The sequence below is a fragment of the Orussus abietinus genome, unplaced genomic scaffold, assembly GCF_000612105.2.
Source record: "Orussus abietinus isolate OABI.00-Male unplaced genomic scaffold, Oabi_2.0 scaffold4, whole genome shotgun sequence".
Lineage (NCBI taxonomy): Eukaryota > Metazoa > Arthropoda > Insecta > Hymenoptera > Orussidae > Orussus > Orussus abietinus.
Window position 1 is genome coordinate 2,612,097 of NW_019396014.1, and position 16,962 is coordinate 2,629,058.

General features: G+C 46.0%; 3 protein-coding genes across 3 annotated transcripts; 2 read left to right on the plus strand and 1 right to left on the minus strand.

Annotated features, from left to right (window-relative positions):
- Positions 1-561: 561 nt before the first annotated feature.
- LOC105695455 (protein 60A) lies at positions 562-8,503 on the plus strand. The gene is made up of 6 exons (XM_012416994.2): positions 562-1,206; positions 3,674-3,860; positions 4,606-4,760; positions 7,243-7,431; positions 7,508-7,584; positions 7,688-8,503. The coding sequence occupies exons 1-6, from the start codon at positions 699-701 to the stop codon at positions 7,946-7,948; spliced, it is 1,377 nt and encodes a 458-aa protein (XP_012272417.1). The 5' UTR covers positions 562-698; the 3' UTR covers positions 7,949-8,503.
- Positions 8,504-8,797: 294 nt separating this feature from the next.
- Positions 8,798-9,735, plus strand: LOC105695786 (PHD finger-like domain-containing protein 5A). Its single transcript, XM_012417697.2, has 3 exons — positions 8,798-9,025; positions 9,113-9,303; positions 9,373-9,735. Exons 1-3 carry the CDS (start codon positions 8,974-8,976, stop codon positions 9,460-9,462), a joined length of 333 nt encoding a protein of 110 aa, XP_012273120.1. The 5' UTR covers positions 8,798-8,973; the 3' UTR covers positions 9,463-9,735.
- LOC105695785 (protein real-time) lies at positions 9,724-16,775 on the minus strand. The gene is made up of 15 exons (XM_012417695.2): positions 16,548-16,775; positions 15,466-15,615; positions 15,244-15,375; positions 15,043-15,171; positions 14,861-14,970; positions 14,695-14,783; positions 14,280-14,582; positions 14,093-14,181; positions 13,822-13,959; positions 13,608-13,728; positions 13,398-13,522; positions 12,585-12,831; positions 12,388-12,509; positions 12,136-12,278; positions 9,724-12,069 (listed from the first exon to the last, which is right to left on the minus strand). Exons 1-15 carry the CDS (start codon positions 16,608-16,610, stop codon positions 12,000-12,002), a joined length of 2,031 nt encoding a protein of 676 aa, XP_012273118.1. The 5' UTR covers positions 16,611-16,775; the 3' UTR covers positions 9,724-11,999.
- Between the last annotated feature and the right edge of the window lie 187 nt (positions 16,776-16,962).

Consider the following 16,962-nt stretch of genomic DNA (forward strand, 5'->3'; position numbering starts at 1 on the left):
CCCCGCGAGGATTTAATTTATGATTACGGGGCTTTGACGGCGAACCACCGGTGCGTCCGTAATCGTGTCGACATCCCGATCACGGGGCAGAGATACAAATATTTTCTCCTCTCGCTCGGGCGTAAGTGCCCGTGACACGCGACGGAATGAAAGTTGTCCCCCGGATTGCGCAAACCGCGGCTCGCGCCCGCTTTCGTCGAGGCGTTATTCCCGAGAAAGTCGGCCGCTGGAGTCCGAGTCGTCCCCGATCTACCCCTCGCCTCTAATTCGACCGGTGGGTGGCTTCGGATTTCAATTTTTCCGCCCGAGCCCGCGAGGGGGATTCGAAAATTCGCCTGACGCGGGGGAGGTAGGTGGGGGTAAAAATGGCTTCAACGTGGTTTGGACGTTTTCGGGGGAGGTTAGGGCGCCGGCTCTAGTCGGGCCGGCCCTGGAAGGCGTAGTCGCGGCCGGTCGCGGCGTCGGCGGATCGTCGGTGAATCGTCAGGTCGGGCCCGGCCGGGCCGCGGCGGCCAGTATGGGTTCGAGCTCCGGGGACGAACGGAGCGGTCGTCAGTCCGTCGGTCGACGTCGAGGCGGCGACACGAGCGAGCGCGCGCGCCCACGAACCTGGCATCGAGACGACGGGGGCGCCCCGACGGCGGCGACGCGCACTAGGCACGGGCGGCCCTAGGGACCCGCTTCCGCGAGCCGCCGCGATGCCCCGGCCTCGCGGGGCGCCGCGGGCGACCTGCGTTACCGACGAGCCGGGTTTCCCGGGCTTCCCCGGCTTCCTCGGACCCTCGGGACCCCCCGAGTTCCCCGGGTCCGGAGGGAGGACGCCGGGACCGGCGAGAGTGGCCGCGGTCCTGTGCCTCGTGGCCGGTCAGCTGATCGCCCTGGCCGGCGCCGAGCGGACCAGCGGCCTCTACGTGGACAACGGCCTCGACCAGACGGTCGTTCACAGGGTGGTCACTCAGCGCGAGAAGCGAGAGGTCGAGCACGAGATCCTGAACCTCCTGGGCCTGCCCGATCGGCCCAAGGGCGCCCAAGGAAAGGTGCCCCAGGTGAAGAGGTCCGCCCCGAAGTTCTTGCTCGACGTGTACAGGAACACCCGCGGCGAGGACGAGGAGAGGCCGGCTCCCCGCGACGGCGAGTTCGACCTCACCGGCCAGGACCTCAGGGCCATTGACCAGAGCGACGTCATCATGTCCTTCGCCGCCCACAGTGAGTCATCGGAAGCGACCTCGACCCGTGGGATTCCTGGGAGGACCCTGGGAATCCTCGAGGGCAAGACCGAAGAGGGCTCTCTTCGAGGGACTCCCCTTGGCTCGCAAAAGATGCGAGACCGAGACCATGATCATCGACGAGGATTTTGCTCGTCCCGGTTCGACGTTTAAAAAATAATATTGCGGGGTTGTCCCGTCCCGGGTGATGCCCGAGAGGCCCTCTTCGGATCGAGAACGGACCCCGCGTCGGCTCGCCTCTTTGCCGGTTCATTGGACCCCGGGGAATCCTTCTCGTCTCGAGAGCATTCCTCGAAAGTCCGTTCGCGGCAAACGGCACGGTATATCGCTGGACGTCCACTCGAGGCGATCCCGTAGCGAGGACTGTCCAAGGTATACAGAACGTGGCGTCCTTCGCCGAGAGTGAACGAACCAGCGGTGCGTCTTTCAGAGAGGGATAATCGCTCCCGTGCGTGACGGCGTCGGTCTCGCGAGATGAGGTTCGGTTTCGAGCCCGATCGAGACGTCTATATTTACCGCCTTAACGTAACGCCGGAGTCTGCCACTTTCAGGAATTGCGTGCTTCGTTGGGGTCCCGTGCGTGCCGACCTCGTCGACGGTTTCGGGAAAGGAGTAAACGGGACGTTTCAAAGTGGACACCCACGGAGAGGGAATCGCATTCGGGATCGCCGGTCCCATCCCGCGGGACGAGGGGGCATTTTTTCAAGGGAGGAATTCGGCCCTCCGCTCTTCGGGCTTCGATGAGTCGCGCTACGAGGCTCGCATATAAATCGAAGCCCATACCCATTACTTATTGGACGCGTATCCTCTCCTCTCCCGATACTGGGAACGAAGGTGACCGATAAAAACGAATCGTAAATCAACACGCCATTACGTTACGCGGGCCGCGAGTTAATCGATGGGCCGTTTCGTCCCGGGATTTATGAGCCTGCTTGCGAATCCTCGGATTTCTTCGGACGGGGAACGTGCTTTGGGACAGCAAAAATGTCTTTCAGATTCCTTCGGACGGGGAACGTTCCTTGGGAAAGCAAAAATGTCTTTCGGATTCCTTCGGACGGGGAACGTTCCTTAGAGGAAAAACGTTTTTCGAAAAAAAAAAAAAAAAAAGGAATGGACGTCTTCTAGCGATCCATGGTAGGAATTCGAGACCTAGCTCTCGTCTCGACGGTTTCGTTGGCTTTTTGGCTAAGAGAGTTTTCCAAAGATGTGCATAATCCGATCGATACGATTTAATTAAACTCCGACTCTTCCGGAAGACGGCTCCCTCGGCCACCCGCGCGCATCCTCGGTAGGGCCCTTGGAAGGGTCCCGGGCTGCACGCGTCCCGTCACGGACCGAGTCCTATATATTATCCTCCGGTTTGCTCGGCAGATGGGAGAGACGAGTCAATATCTCTTCCCCGCGGCCAGGTAAAAATGTCTCAACTTGGGGGCCCGGCGGAGCCTCGTGCTCCTTTTTCGCCGGCGGAGAAGGAGCTGCCTCGGCCTCCCATGAAGAGATCGGCGGGACGGGGGAGTCCTTTGGGGACGTCTTTTTGTTTTCCGTGCGGCGGGGGCCTCGGAAATGAAAAGCCTCGAGAGTGGGCCCGGACCGTCCGCGGCCTTTGGGACCACCCCGGGAGGATTCCCGGCAATCGAGTGCCGCTGGAATGCGACCGCCTGGGAAAAAAGTAAGACTCACTTTCGTGCCCTTAGGAGCATTAGGCGTTACTTAGGCCCAGGAGTAGGACCGTTCGGATGGTCCAAAATGGATGGATGGAATTCCCTGTACAGGGTCGATCGTACATGCCACGTGGCGGGGAATCCTCCACTCTCGTCTCCCGCGTCACGCGTTACCCCGGCAACGGCTTCCCGCGTCGCGCGTTGCCCTGGCAACGGCTTTCTCGCGTCGCGATTGGCCGAGCCCGCCCACGTGGTGGGGGACGCCGGGGCACGGCCACTTACTTTAATCCCGGATTAACGAGCCTTTATCGGTGCAGGTTTTATCGAATCTCGGCGCGGATGAAGACCCTCCTCAGGGGGCATCGCGCATAAATTGAGAGACCGTGAGAAGGAGCCGTCGGTCCTTTGGTCGGCACCAGGCTGTTTACCAAGGAAGAAAAAAGGAGAAGGATACCTCCTTTCGGTCGAAGAAAGGATCATTTCACGCTGAGAATTAGACACGGCTCGTTATTCCCTGACTCCTCGAAGAGACCGATTAAGGACGATATAAATCGTCCTCCTGACCACCTGTGGAAGCCGGCGCTTTTCACTTGCTCCTCGTAAATCAGATTATCATCGTCCGTATACATGGTGCGCGTAGCCTTATCGAATCCTTCCCGCATTCAATTTCTCTAAAGGCGACGCGGTAACGTCGGTGGGCTGGGGGAAAGAAACGATCGGGGTCCTTTTCCGCTCTTCTAATTTTTCCCTAATTTTACTATTAACCGATTTCTCGCTCCGTTGCAGGCCATCACGTTCCCGGGGTGAGGCACGAGCGGGGAAAGAGACTGTGGTTCGACGTCTCGGAAGTCCCTCCCGGTGAACACATAATCGGCGCGGAATTGAGGCTTTATCGCTCCATGGAGGCGAAGAACAAGAAGAACCGAGGGTCTTTCATGATCACCGCCTACCGAGTCCTGCGAACCGAGGATGGGTAAGGACCTTTATCCGAAAATAATTACAGGAGCTTCGTTAAAGCCAGTTTTAAAAGTACACTCGAAGGAAACGCGAAGACCCATAAATGTTCCGAAAGAGGAATCCCATTTTCTTCGAGGGGACACCGATTTTGGGCGCACCTTCTCGTAGGAATTAGCCCCGGAGTGGCGTCCCTAATTAGTCCTCGGTTTCTAGAGGCTCCAGGTATGTGTCGTACCTGTGCAGGACCAAGGGAGCGGAAATAACCCAGGAAGAACGGTACCGGTCTCTTTCCACGTGCCATTCATGGCTCGAGAAAAGGAAACGAAGCGATCCGGAGCGGATGTCGAGGAGTCGAAAACTCGAAAAAAAACTCGACGGCCCTGGGTGGAATCAGAAAGGCCGAGTCGCCGGTCGTAGTCTCGAAAGTTCCACGATGCGTCACGACGTTAATCGCGCCCGCGTTTCTGCGTAGGTTAGAGGAGTTTCTCGGCACCGGCCTCCTCGTGTCTCCTTTGCCAATTTGCCTCAATTTACGGAATAGCGTTTCCTGTCGGACAGGCGTGTCTCTTTCGGGCTTAACGCGAGGGACGTCGATCGTGGAACTCGCCGGATCAAGGGACAGGGGCGCACCCAATGGCGTTGGCTCGGGCATCCGATAATAAACGTTGATTTTAAGGCCGGCCATTAGAAAGCGACGATTAATTTTCTCGGTTATCGGTTCTCCACGTCGATGACGATCTCACCGATCCCCTTGGTTCCAGGGAACGGGAGCTGCAGTACGTCGACTCGGTGAACACCACGACGAAGAGGGAGGGCTGGCTGACGCTGAACGTGACCGAGCCCCTCCAACACTGGGTGAACAATCCCGAGGGAAATCGGGGACTCTATCTCTCGGTTCATCCCGCCGATCGGTCCGGTAAGCGAGAACTCGGTGATTTACCTGGCCCCGGGGGTCTCTCGCGAGCCATCTCCTTGAGACTCGACGTTTGGAATTCCTTGGCCTCGAATCCGCCGGATTTTCAGGGAGCATCTTCAACGGGGTCTAACGAATTCGGCGAACTTTCCGTTCTCTTCCATTTTTAAGACCTACCTGTTACAAGGATGGAGAGAGGAAAGGGTATCGAAGGGCTCGGGAAGAGCTTTATCGAGAGCCGTTAACGATCTCCCGTTGGGTGGCGAGGACGTCCCTGGGTACGTCCCTGAAGACGGCCCTGAATACATATATCGAGCAAGAGAGCACGTGGCTAATAGACGCTTCGGGGTCAGAAGTTCGACACGGCAGATCCTCGGGGTTTCTTGTACACCTGGTCGGGAAACGGCTTCATGAATGTATATGCTTTCTCGGCGGTACACCTGTTTTCGACTCTCTCTCCCGGGCGAAGGCGAGGCCCCTCTCTCTCTCTCTTTCGCACACGGAGGACGTATCCCTTCCTAGCGAGAGCTTCGAGCCCGCGCGCGAATCTCGGATCCCGAGCGGTCCACGGAGGAATTTACCGAAGAGCCTCCTCGAGTCGGATTTGCATTTTGAGAAGAAATAATTAAAGACGGAGCGAGACGACGTTACGAAGTTCCGCGCTTTCCAATTGTTTGCATCAACGTGGATTGACAGCGGAATCGGGCAAGAGGAGCCTCGAGGTTCGTTCGATTCCCTCGCTGGATCGAGGAATTCATCGTCCTCGAGGAGCGAAGAAGTGGCGTCCTCTTGTCTTCGTCGGCCGGTGAGATGAACGCGTGGGACGGAGACTCGGGGAGGAAAGGTCGCGAGTGGAGAAAGAGGGCGAATACGGAGGAGCGGGCGGAGCGAGAGAGAAGAGGAGGGTCGAGCCCGAGGAAGGAGCGGGGAAGAAGGAAGAGCCGCCGATGGGACGATAAGCCGGCCCCGAATCCAATTCTGCCACCGAATACCCAATGAGATCCGGACGAAGATCCAGGAAGGGAATTCCGGGAGGTCCGATCTCGTCGATAAGCCCGATACACCTGTTTCCTCGGCCTCGAGACGTCTTCGTTCCCCTCTCGAGATCGGTATGGAATCGACACGGGGGTCTACGACGAGACCGAGAATCGAGGAGAACCGAGGCGAGGCGAGCGGTTTGTTGTTCGCCGCGCCTAGATCATTTCGTTACTCGCCTCTCTCGCCTCGTCCTCCCGCTCCGCGGTTTTCTCTCGCTCCTCTCTCTCCCCGGCCGTTTCTTCCTTCGGCCCGGCGTAGCCCCTCTCCCCGTGCCCCGGACAACCGGTTTACCTTTGATCATTCAATGTATAAAACGCAAGAGCGGAGCTACGCCGAAGATATCCCCACGTATCGGCGCACGTCCTCCGGGGAAAGAGGTGTCGAGAGGGCCGCGCCATTCCTAGGGAAATGCGGACCCTCGTGCGCGGGGAATAAGATATGAGCGACGAGGAAAATCGGTCCTTGGTCCCGCCAAGACCGATTTCCCTCCTTTCCCCGAGACGGATTCGCCGGCACCGAGGACCGGCGCATCTCCGAGTCGCGGGCCCGCTCGGCTCGCCCAGCCGGGGCGCGCGCATGCAAATGACGCGAGCGATGCAAATGATGCAAACGATGCAAATGATCTTGGCGCGGCCGAGTGCTCGACTCGGGCCTCGAGAAAGCCAGCAAATTGCCCGGGAGGAATGCGCCTTCGGCCGCGCCGTGATTGCGGACACCTGCCGCGCTCCGGCAGCGGGTCGGCGAGATATCCGCGTCCTCGAGGCAGCCCCTGTGGACGCGCCGGGGTTTCCGGGATGGACGAGAGGCCTCCTGGGCGCGGCAGTCCTTGCGGAATACCGACGACCGCGCCTTCGGATTTGGCGGATAATGTACAGCGACGGGTCGTTACGATATATCGACGCGGTGAAGGGAATGGCTTTATAAACAAGATATCCCCCCTAGGGACGCTCGGATTCTTAAATAGTAAATATTCATGAAGGTTGGCTATAAATAGTGGCAGCCCCGGTAAGAAACGGGCCGTTCTAATAAAGACTAACGCAAATATCGCGGGAGCGGGTAATTCCTAGATGGATGTGGCGTAACCTCAATTACTATAAATTTTAATTGGCCGACACTGTTATTACCGGGCCGAGCGGACGGTCGCACCCCGGTAATCGATCGCGCGGTACACATACGCCGTAATGACAAAGTTCGCGCGCGTAAGTGGCATCTCGGGAGAGCCGCGCGTAACGTCCAACGTTAACGGGGAAATTATGGAAATTCATTAGCGATCGCATTTATTGAAATTCTAATAGAGGCGTTTAGTCTCCTAGGGGAGGTGGGCTCTCGTGGGGGCTCGTTTATTTCGAAGGCTGTTCGGCTCGAGACTTGTATTTACAGAGTCGGCACGTGTTTTCGTCGTGAATTCCTCGTTGCAGGGGATGATGGAAAGGTATCTTGGTTTCAGTCCACGAGATGAGGCCCGAGGACATCGGAATCGTGGGATTCAGAGGCGACGCGGACAAGCAGCCGTTCATGGTCGGCTTTTTCAAAAGCTCCGGCGTCAGGGAGGCGAAGGTGCGGCAGAAACGAGACGCCAGGAGAAGGAAGAAGAGCGAGTCGTCTAGCCTTGACTACAGGAACAATCCGTACACGGGTAAATTAATCTCTCAATTATTTTTAGATCAATTTGTCACGATGATCGGGGATCGACTTATCCGACCGTTTTTCAGATCCCGTGGTCCAGTATAACTCCAGGACGTGCAAAATCCAAACCCTCTACGTCAGCTTCAGGGATCTTCAATGGCAGGTGAAGTAGAAATTATTAATAAAACGTTTGCCTCTTTTCTCGGAATAGGAATACCTACCGCGTCGCCTTTTACGTTCTGGAATAATGAATGTTAATTTCTAAGGATTGGATCATTGCGCCCGATGGATACGACGCATACTACTGCAGCGGAGAATGCAATTTTCCCTTAAACGCACACATGAATGCGACGAATCATGCCATCGTCCAGACGTTGGTTCACCTCGTCAGTCCTGGTAAAGTTCCAAAGCCGTGCTGTGCCCCGACGAAACTTTCGGCGATCTCCGTCCTTTACTTCCTCGACGAGAGCAACGTCATACTCAAGAAGTACAAGAATATGGTCGTCAAAAGCTGCGGTTGTCATTAGCCATCCACGTTCTTCTATCTTCTCCTTAGAATCCAGTTCTCGACATTCTGACTCCAGGACATCTACATTTATCTTCATTCATACTGTTTTACATGTATTTATAGTCAATGTCTCTCCGGGAAAGCGTTTGTTAGTCTCTGCGAATTCGAGAAATCGAACGTATCGAAGTGTCGCGGAAGTAAGTTTGGAGAGTTCTTTTTTTTTTTTAATGGAGTAATTTAGGTATTTTGACGAATGAACGTTCCCGAAGGCCTTTCCTGTCCGTATGAAAATCCAAGTGGACGATGTAATATTGTAATTAGATGTATTCTCGTACATAAGGGACTAACAACTGCTCTAATTGTACCATTAAGCTTTTTTCACGAGGAATGAATGTTAGTTACGCTAGGTCTTGTGGGTGTGTAAATGTGAGAATGATTAATCGAAGCTATAAAAATGATAGCTGCCCAGATAAGCATGCTGAGAATATAATCTTTAGTGATAAGGTATAGTCAGTGGTAAACCTGTGGAATTTTTATAATGACAATGTAAATATATTATTGTAAATACGTTGAATGAAATGCATTCATTCTGATTGAAGGATTAAACTGGCAGGCAGCCATCATGGCGGGGCGTCCGTAGCGCCATCTTGTGGTCCCACGATTAACGGACTAGTTTACTGGCAAGGTAATGGTAAAAGTAGAGCGGCATTGTCAGCAGACATAAATTGGGATATTGTTCAGGGACAGTCGCCCATCGTCCTGTGCTGTCCCCTGGTGGCTGGTGTGAGCGGCTAATGTACTTGCCATCTGTTACCCCTCAGTGGCAGCGCAACTCATCTCAGAGACGAGTTGGTTGCTAGTCGTGTGGTTTCTAAGTTCATGGTCGAGTTGCCGCGAATTTACGGTAACGGTAAACAGACAGTTGATTTGTATGGTTGTTGATATTACTCTGATGTGTGATATAGAATTGGAGTTATATTAACTCAACTATTGGTCGTACATATTATTAAATAAGACCTGACAAAACATACTACTTAATAGAACATGGCAAAACACCACCCAGATCTGATCTTTTGCAGGAAACAGCCGGGCGTGGGTACGTCCTGTCCTAACCTAAATTATTCTTGGGAATATTTTTCATATACTTTCAATTAATTAAATATTTGATAATTTTATTTTACAGCTATTGGCCGATTATGTGAAAAGTGCGATGGGAAGTGTGTTATTTGTGATTCTTACGTACGGCCTTGCACTCTAGTCAGGATTTGTGATGAATGCAATTATGGTTCGTATCAAGGGCGCTGTGTCATCTGTGGAGGACCTGGTGTATCGGATGCCTATTACTGCAAGGAGTGCACAATACAAGAAAAAGACGTAATTGAATTATCAATAAACAGTACAATTGTTTTGATACATAATACAATAATTTTTTTTTTTCTTCAGCGTGATGGATGTCCAAAGATCGTAAACCTTGGCAGTTCAAAGACTGATCTGTTCTATGAAAGAAAAAAATATGGGTTCAAAAGACGATAGGTAATAATTCTAGACTTTACAAGGTTCTGACTTTCACCATGCAAATTGGATTCAGAAGTATTCTGCAATCATTGCTGAATCTATATGCTTTAATAATGGGACTGTATAAATTTTTATACAATAAGCATCTTGGACAATATGTATATCTTCAAAAAAACAAGCAAGTAAATCTTCCTTCAATCGCTAGTCTTTTATCCTCTATTTTTTTAAACAAACAATATTTAATTTCAGTTTCATAAAGGCTGTGGAATAAAGAGGTGATTGAAGAGAAAATTATTGGATTTTATTTAAACACATTTGCAGTACCATTTCCATTACACACATGCATGTAGAGTAGTTATTATAATTTATCGTGGTTACGCACAAGGAACTAGAGGTTGCCAAATTTTACTTAGCTATGACTCTGAATTATTAAGGTTTAATTAGCAATAACCTTGTGGTATTGAAATATGATTACTATAAAACATGTTTTTGTGATCTCATAATTGCAGTGTAATATTATATGTACATATACTACAACGGCGCCTCTAACATCTTGATTTAACGCTTCTTGTATCTCTTTAGGAAAATATACTTCAGTGCAACGTCAACTGAACACTGACGTATTTGCGTAAGAAAATAAACGCGTTGAGGTGGGAACTAGGAGCTAGGCTGATATTTGGCGATATTTAACGATGCGTTGTACTCTTCTTCGTGAAAGCTTACATAATACATATATGAAGATCGAGTCATTGAGATCGATAATTTAATTTCAAGACCAATTGGAAACTACTGGCAAAATGTAGGCATTTTAATTTTATTCGATAAATATTCATAAATATATTTTCCATTTTCCTATATTTTGAATTTTTTGCACTGGAGTGATCGATAACTAATTTTGGACAATTAACTAAATTTACTGCTATTATGTCTCCTACTTGACTAAAAAGTAATAAAAGTATAACTATATTCCTTTATTATTCGTAATTTCGGCATAATTTACTATGTTTCATTCTTGAAGTATAAATTTTATTCTCTATGCAGAAACTGTTGTGCTAGATCGAGATTAAAATTTACATTCATTATTACTCTCATAGACTGAGAAATAACTTACGTCGCAATTGTTAATCCTAATACACATGGCTTCTCTGCACTTCTCAATTGAAGCTACTGACGACTCGTACAAGTTGTCAAATGCAGCAATTACTCATTTTTCTAGATTTCAGGAATACCGAATGGGATTAGTGAAATTTTTCTAGATTTTTTAATTACTTTAATTAGGAGAAAATAGCTTGCTGTTCCATCGAAGTATCTAATACTCACGACTGAATTACTACGCATTAAATAACTATCTTACTCGAATTCGGCCTACTTTGCATTTCCTGCATTATCGAGACTCATCATCTCCAAGTTATTAATCGGTACTAATTACTACGTGCTACTCCTAAAACTCACGTACTATTTCTACTGTACTTAGAATATGTCGATATCGTTACTCATTCTTACATACATTTTTCTTCCGAAAAATGACATGGAATTATTCGCAAGTGCTGCAACACTCAAAAGAAATCGCTGATTACTACTAAATAACATTTTCGTCAAAAGACAATGGCAAAGTATTTAACCTGCAAAATGCATTCTTTTATGTAATTTGTTAGTACACATTGATTGCATTTCAAGAGATGTGTTACAGAGGTTATCTTATTCTCATGAGTAAAACGCAGCCTGACATTACAATTTACGCAGGAATAATTTTAAGTCATTTAATGCATCAATATTTCGAAGCATAAAGTCATCTTGATAAGACACTACCGATGTTCCATTAATCTAAGATATAGTAATGGAATTTCGAGTCAAAAATAAAAATGTCAATAAAAATAGAGAAGCGAATCCTCTCGGTAATGGGGCTGCAGTTTGTACTGGTAAGGTCAGCACTTTCTTTTAACAGAGTAGGGTGATTTAAATCAACGCTTGAACAGCATCATAGGCAAGACAGCCTAATTCAGCACAACTGATTTCTAGGTATTACGCAATATGATTTGTAAAATTCTCTTAGTAGTTTCGTGGAAACTTTACTTAGCTACCTAATTAATAAAACCTTATCCATTGGACCATTCTGTTCTTGACATTCACGTCGTGTACGTCTTCTTATTCAAAATCTGTCAAATGCAACGACGATCACCAATAACCAGAATCACGCCAGCAGTAAAATCACTCGTATCGGTCGCTTCAATTGACCGTGAGGTTTGCACGATATTGCAAATCAGCTGTTTGCCATGTACGATGCATAGCCAACGTTTCGGCTACTTCGTGTGTGTATGAAAATAATTTTTAAATTGGCAACATGATTACGTCTCGATCAACTTGATAACAATTTAAACGGTTTAACATTGTCGTTCCGCCATGTGATGATTCCGTCGTTTCAGATAGCAATCCAGGTAGATCCTCCAGGGTGTCAAACAGCAGACGGCAGTTCGCTTACACTCGAGGTAAATACATATCCGTTACGTACCGTTGTCAGGATCAATACTGCTGGCTTTCTTCTTAGCTCGAGCCTCTCATCTGGACAGCGAAGAGCTTGCATACGACTTGCCACTTACTGCAGATTGCAAGCTCATCATCGATCCCCTGGAAAACACATTTTGGTCAACGTAAGAGAGTACATTAAATTATTTCTTAAAATAACATCCATACCTATAGTTAGCTGAAGGTAGGGTTTCGTAAAAGTACATTAGCTGCGCTTTGTGGGAACTGATGGAAGGAAGAAATTCTCCTTGTTCTTCGGGGTTTAACCATTGCAAAATATAAACTCCGGCCTCTTGCATAATATGGGTTCCCTAAGGAAAAAATGTTCAGTGAGTACCTTTGAATCTCCAAATGAAAATTAAATTATCGAACAACTTTGAACCTTTCCCAAAGTCATGCTTCCGTTTTATAAAGTTATACCTGTATACTCTCTCCGTCATGACATACAACGCTTGGTTCTACTTTGACACAGTCCACTCCTTCTTTCCATTCCTTCGTTGAGGTACTGTCGAGATCCGCTAACAAGGGATTTTTGGAAGCAGCTATAAAAAATATAATTAATTATGTTCACAGAGAAATTTGTTAGTTCTAGGCAGCCAACTAATTTTTTATCTTACTTGTATTATTGCCTAAGCTAGGATCTTTTGTCTTGTGCAGGACGGTGAATATCACGTTGTGTCTCATCACATCGAAGTCCCACGTTAAAACAGCACCAGGGTCATCCGAGTGAATCACGATTTGATGAGATTGGCCACGTCCAAGGCTGATCGAGTGGTACAGACTGTGTTCGTGTTCACTCGATGAACCCTCCAGATCAGCTTTGTACAGGTGCTTCGGTACAATACCACCTTCAACTATATATGTCTGAGGAAGTAAAAAAAAAAAATATTGAACTTCTATTATAAGTAATACAAAATTAACAAATTATCACTTTTAATCGGGACATTGCACATTAAGGCACGAGGGAAATTCTCTAATACGACTCGGTACCGTAGAAGCAAAATTGTAGATATTTTTTATATAAATACTGCTGCACGTGGAAGCTGTTTCTATCTAATAGACTGAACACTGTACGCGTGTGCTTTGTTGTAATAGAAAAATGTGGGAAATCCTTATAGACACTATAAACATAAATTGTGTATTGCCGGCGTGAGATGGACAGACCAAGACACATTGAATAATCAGTGATATGGGAACGGTTCATCACTTAACCTTACACTGTAATCGGATGCGTCGAAAATGTAAAAATGTCGTGGCACTGCACCGAACACCTCGTAAATACCTTCCTAGTACCCAATAAAATCCAGATTATATCTACTACCTGAGACGAGATGTCAGGGAGGCTTCAGAAAAGTAGATCACAAAGTCCCCGATAAGATCAGACTCTTACCAATTTTTTTCAAACCTGTCAATTAAAGAGACTTTATTACCTCGGAAGGTCCTCCCAGAAAATCAGGAATAAATTCCTGTTCGATGTAGTCCCCGAGACCTCCAGCTCCTTGCTCTTGGTAGTCCGTACCGCAATAAAATATAAATTTGTTTCTGGTATTCTCATCTGCAATTACAGAGTAAAACGTAATTACATTAATTTCATTCAGAGAATATAGCGAAATAATTCATTATAATATATTGTGCCTTACGGATAAACGTGCTAATCAGAGTCCACAGTATCGGGAAGCATCTTGGTGCTCGAATGATCAGAACTCTTCCCATAGTCTCTGGATAGTTACTCTCGACTATTTCAATAATTCGCAGGAGAGCCTAAAACGATACGATCTCATGAGCATAAAATACGTGAAAGAGACAGTCTTTTATTTCTTCTAACGTAATAACAACAAAAGCGTTATGTAATACCTTAATACCGGGTCTCCAGAGATGGCGCATATTTAAACCTTCTAAATCAATAAGTAGCGACCATTGAGAAATAGGATGTCCCCATACGGTGGTTGCTTCATCCATCAAAAGTAGTCCCTCTTCACATACATGCAGAGCCTATATTAAATTAAACATTTCTTTTCATCTACTTTAAAAAAATCCACAGTCTATAATGATTCAATGGCTTCACAATAATTCGATTATTCGATAAATGAATTTATAACTACGACATATAGTCAATGCAATATACCAATAACAGTAGCTCATCTTCTCCTATAGATTTCAATAATCCCTTGACGTCCATTTGCCCGAGTCGCAAAACGTATAGCGGTCGACCATCTGTTAATAAATTTATACAAGATTTAGAATTTTCAAAACCCTCGTCATGACAATGCCAAAATAAATTCTTTAAAAAGTTAGGTTTAAAGTAAAAACACCTTTGTCGAAGTGATGCCATCCGCCAGGAAAATAGTCTTTGACAACCTGAGGTGCTTCGTACTCATCGAGAAGTTTATCAATTTGATGTTTTTTTCGCCAGTGAAGCGATTGGGTCAACATCTCTCTAGCTTTATCAATGGAGAACTCTCTAGCTCGCAGGAAACGCAACAGTGTTGCATCTCCTGGCATGGAGCTGCCTCTTAATTCCTCGATACTGTGACGCAGCTGGATGAGCCGACTCTCCTGCATCATGTCCAGCTTTCCCAAATATCTTTCAATATAATCTGATGATAGCTGCATATCTGGAATGGATTTAGGTAGAAAGAGTAAATAATAAATTTTTCGCTATGTACCAGATGATAAATTTAGTAATAGATTTTTCGATAATTATTAGAATATACCGATAGGTATTACCTCTGGTGCTCGGTAGCTTGCCTTCGGCGCTACACAACTCCTTGCCCTGCTTCTCATCCTCTTCGGTATTCTTTCTGGAGAGTGGTCGTCTGAAAATGATTTTTTTTAACATGCCAAAATTATACATGAATGAATTTTATTATAACAGTTTCATCCGATTACTCACTTTGTTCCATTCTTCGGTTCAGGTGTTTCTTCTGGATCATGCCATGGTTCTACGTAATTGATGCCCTCTTGTTTTAATTCATTTACAAAGTGTTCTATTATTTCTTTACCCTAAAATAGTATATCCATTAAATCTATCGAAGAAAAAAAAATATCTTGGCCTTTTCATATAAGGTAATATACCTTGGCGATATTCTGGGCATATTGCTTCATTGCGAGCTTTTCCATAGAATTTTCAAATCCAAAAAAGTTCTTGATATCTAAACTAGCACTTTGTTCAAAGCATGTCCATTCAGGGTTCTCTGGATGGATCTAAAAATATTATAAAGGCATTAGACAAAGTCTAAAAAACTGCTCTTTTAACTAACATGTACCAACACTTACGAAGTATCTACATTTTTCAATTACAGTAACCCTAGATGCGAAGCTCTCATTGTAGGCTTCTATTTCAAGGATACTGTTACGCCTGTCCAGGACATTTTTCTGGATGAAGTATATAAAGTCCACACCAATTATCTGAGACGATAGAATGATTTGATTTATTATTTTTATCATCATAAATTGCATGTATATGCATAAAAAAAATTCGGCTGAAGAAGAGATTACCTTCTTTAATATATAAGGAGCTTCAACATTTAATTTACATTTTCGTTCAGTAGTTCTAATGGAGCCATCTTCATTTTCTTCGTCTAATAATACTTCACATCCCACAAAGACAGGTATTTGGGGACATGTTGGAAATCGACGCTCATATGCCTAAATAGAATTTTTTAATGAGATTTAAAATAAATTAAAATGTTGTGGGTAACTTTTTCGAGAGTTTTAGCCATAATCCATTGACGTCTATAAAAAATAGATATTGCATTGGGCATAAATGAAAATAATGTAATAAAAGGGAATTTTTTTAACATGTGGATTTATTAAAGGGTGAAATTTTGCTTTTTGTTTCATCTCATCCAAATTATTTGAATGAACATCAAAGTATAAGTTTCCACATTGAAATACATTCCGTTGTATCTTTTCTAGCTTTATTTCCTATGAGAAGAAGACAGGAATTGGCTTAAGTAATTATATATGTGTGGAACTCGTTCCAGCATTATGCAACACGAAGTTAAACCGGATTGTAATACTTGTGGTTTCATGCTTTGCCTTGCTCGACAAGGAGGTTCTTTCCAAGAACGATTACTTTATAAATCCAGTTTCACATTTTGGATATTCAATAGAAATTGAATAAACAACATTAGATTTTATGCATTTTAATTATTTTTATAAAAATAAGAAATGGTAATTTTATTGTTACATTGTATAATTATTTAACACAAAAAGCTACTATTTATTGCTTTTATTATTAAATATAAGAAAGAAAAAAATGAATATTTGCAGCAGAAAGTGAGCGATCGTTAGCATGAGTTTTAATGACAGGAATCTCTGAATATGGCAAGCTAAAGCTATGTACCGATATGCCTCTTCTATAAAATTCCTGAAAAAGGCATCATAATTTTTAATACATTTTAATAAATGTAGGTTGAATATATTCTGACAGGTGTCATAAATAGTACGTGTTAGCTCAATGGAACCGTAAGGCGTATGGAGCAAGACATTTACAGAGTTCCAGTAGAAAGTGTGCGACTGACATACTGCGAAGTTTCAATGACAGGAGCGAAGGCTACGAATAATAATAAACACACCAGCATGACGAGCGCGAAGGGATGCTTGTAGACCCGGACAGGTGATTGGTATTGTTGAACCATTTTGAGGAATTTTCTGTCGTATGTCAATATTCACACTGTGTATATGTACATGTGCAAGAAGCACGGTAATTCAATCACTCGATGCTAACAAATTTTAAGGTCGCCGAATTCAATCATTTGTCACCCGTTACCACAGACCATCCCGTTACTAAAGTCACGAAAACGATGTTCAAGATGTCGTGCCTACTGTGCAACACGAGGTCACTTATCAACATCGTCCGGCGCCATCTTTGAAGGAGACGCGGTACTAATATTTTCTTCAAGATTTCCGCTATTCCGCTATAACCGAATCTTTGTACTCTGAATTTATCTCTCAGCGCTCGATCGTGAACTTTACCCGTATCTCGGCGAT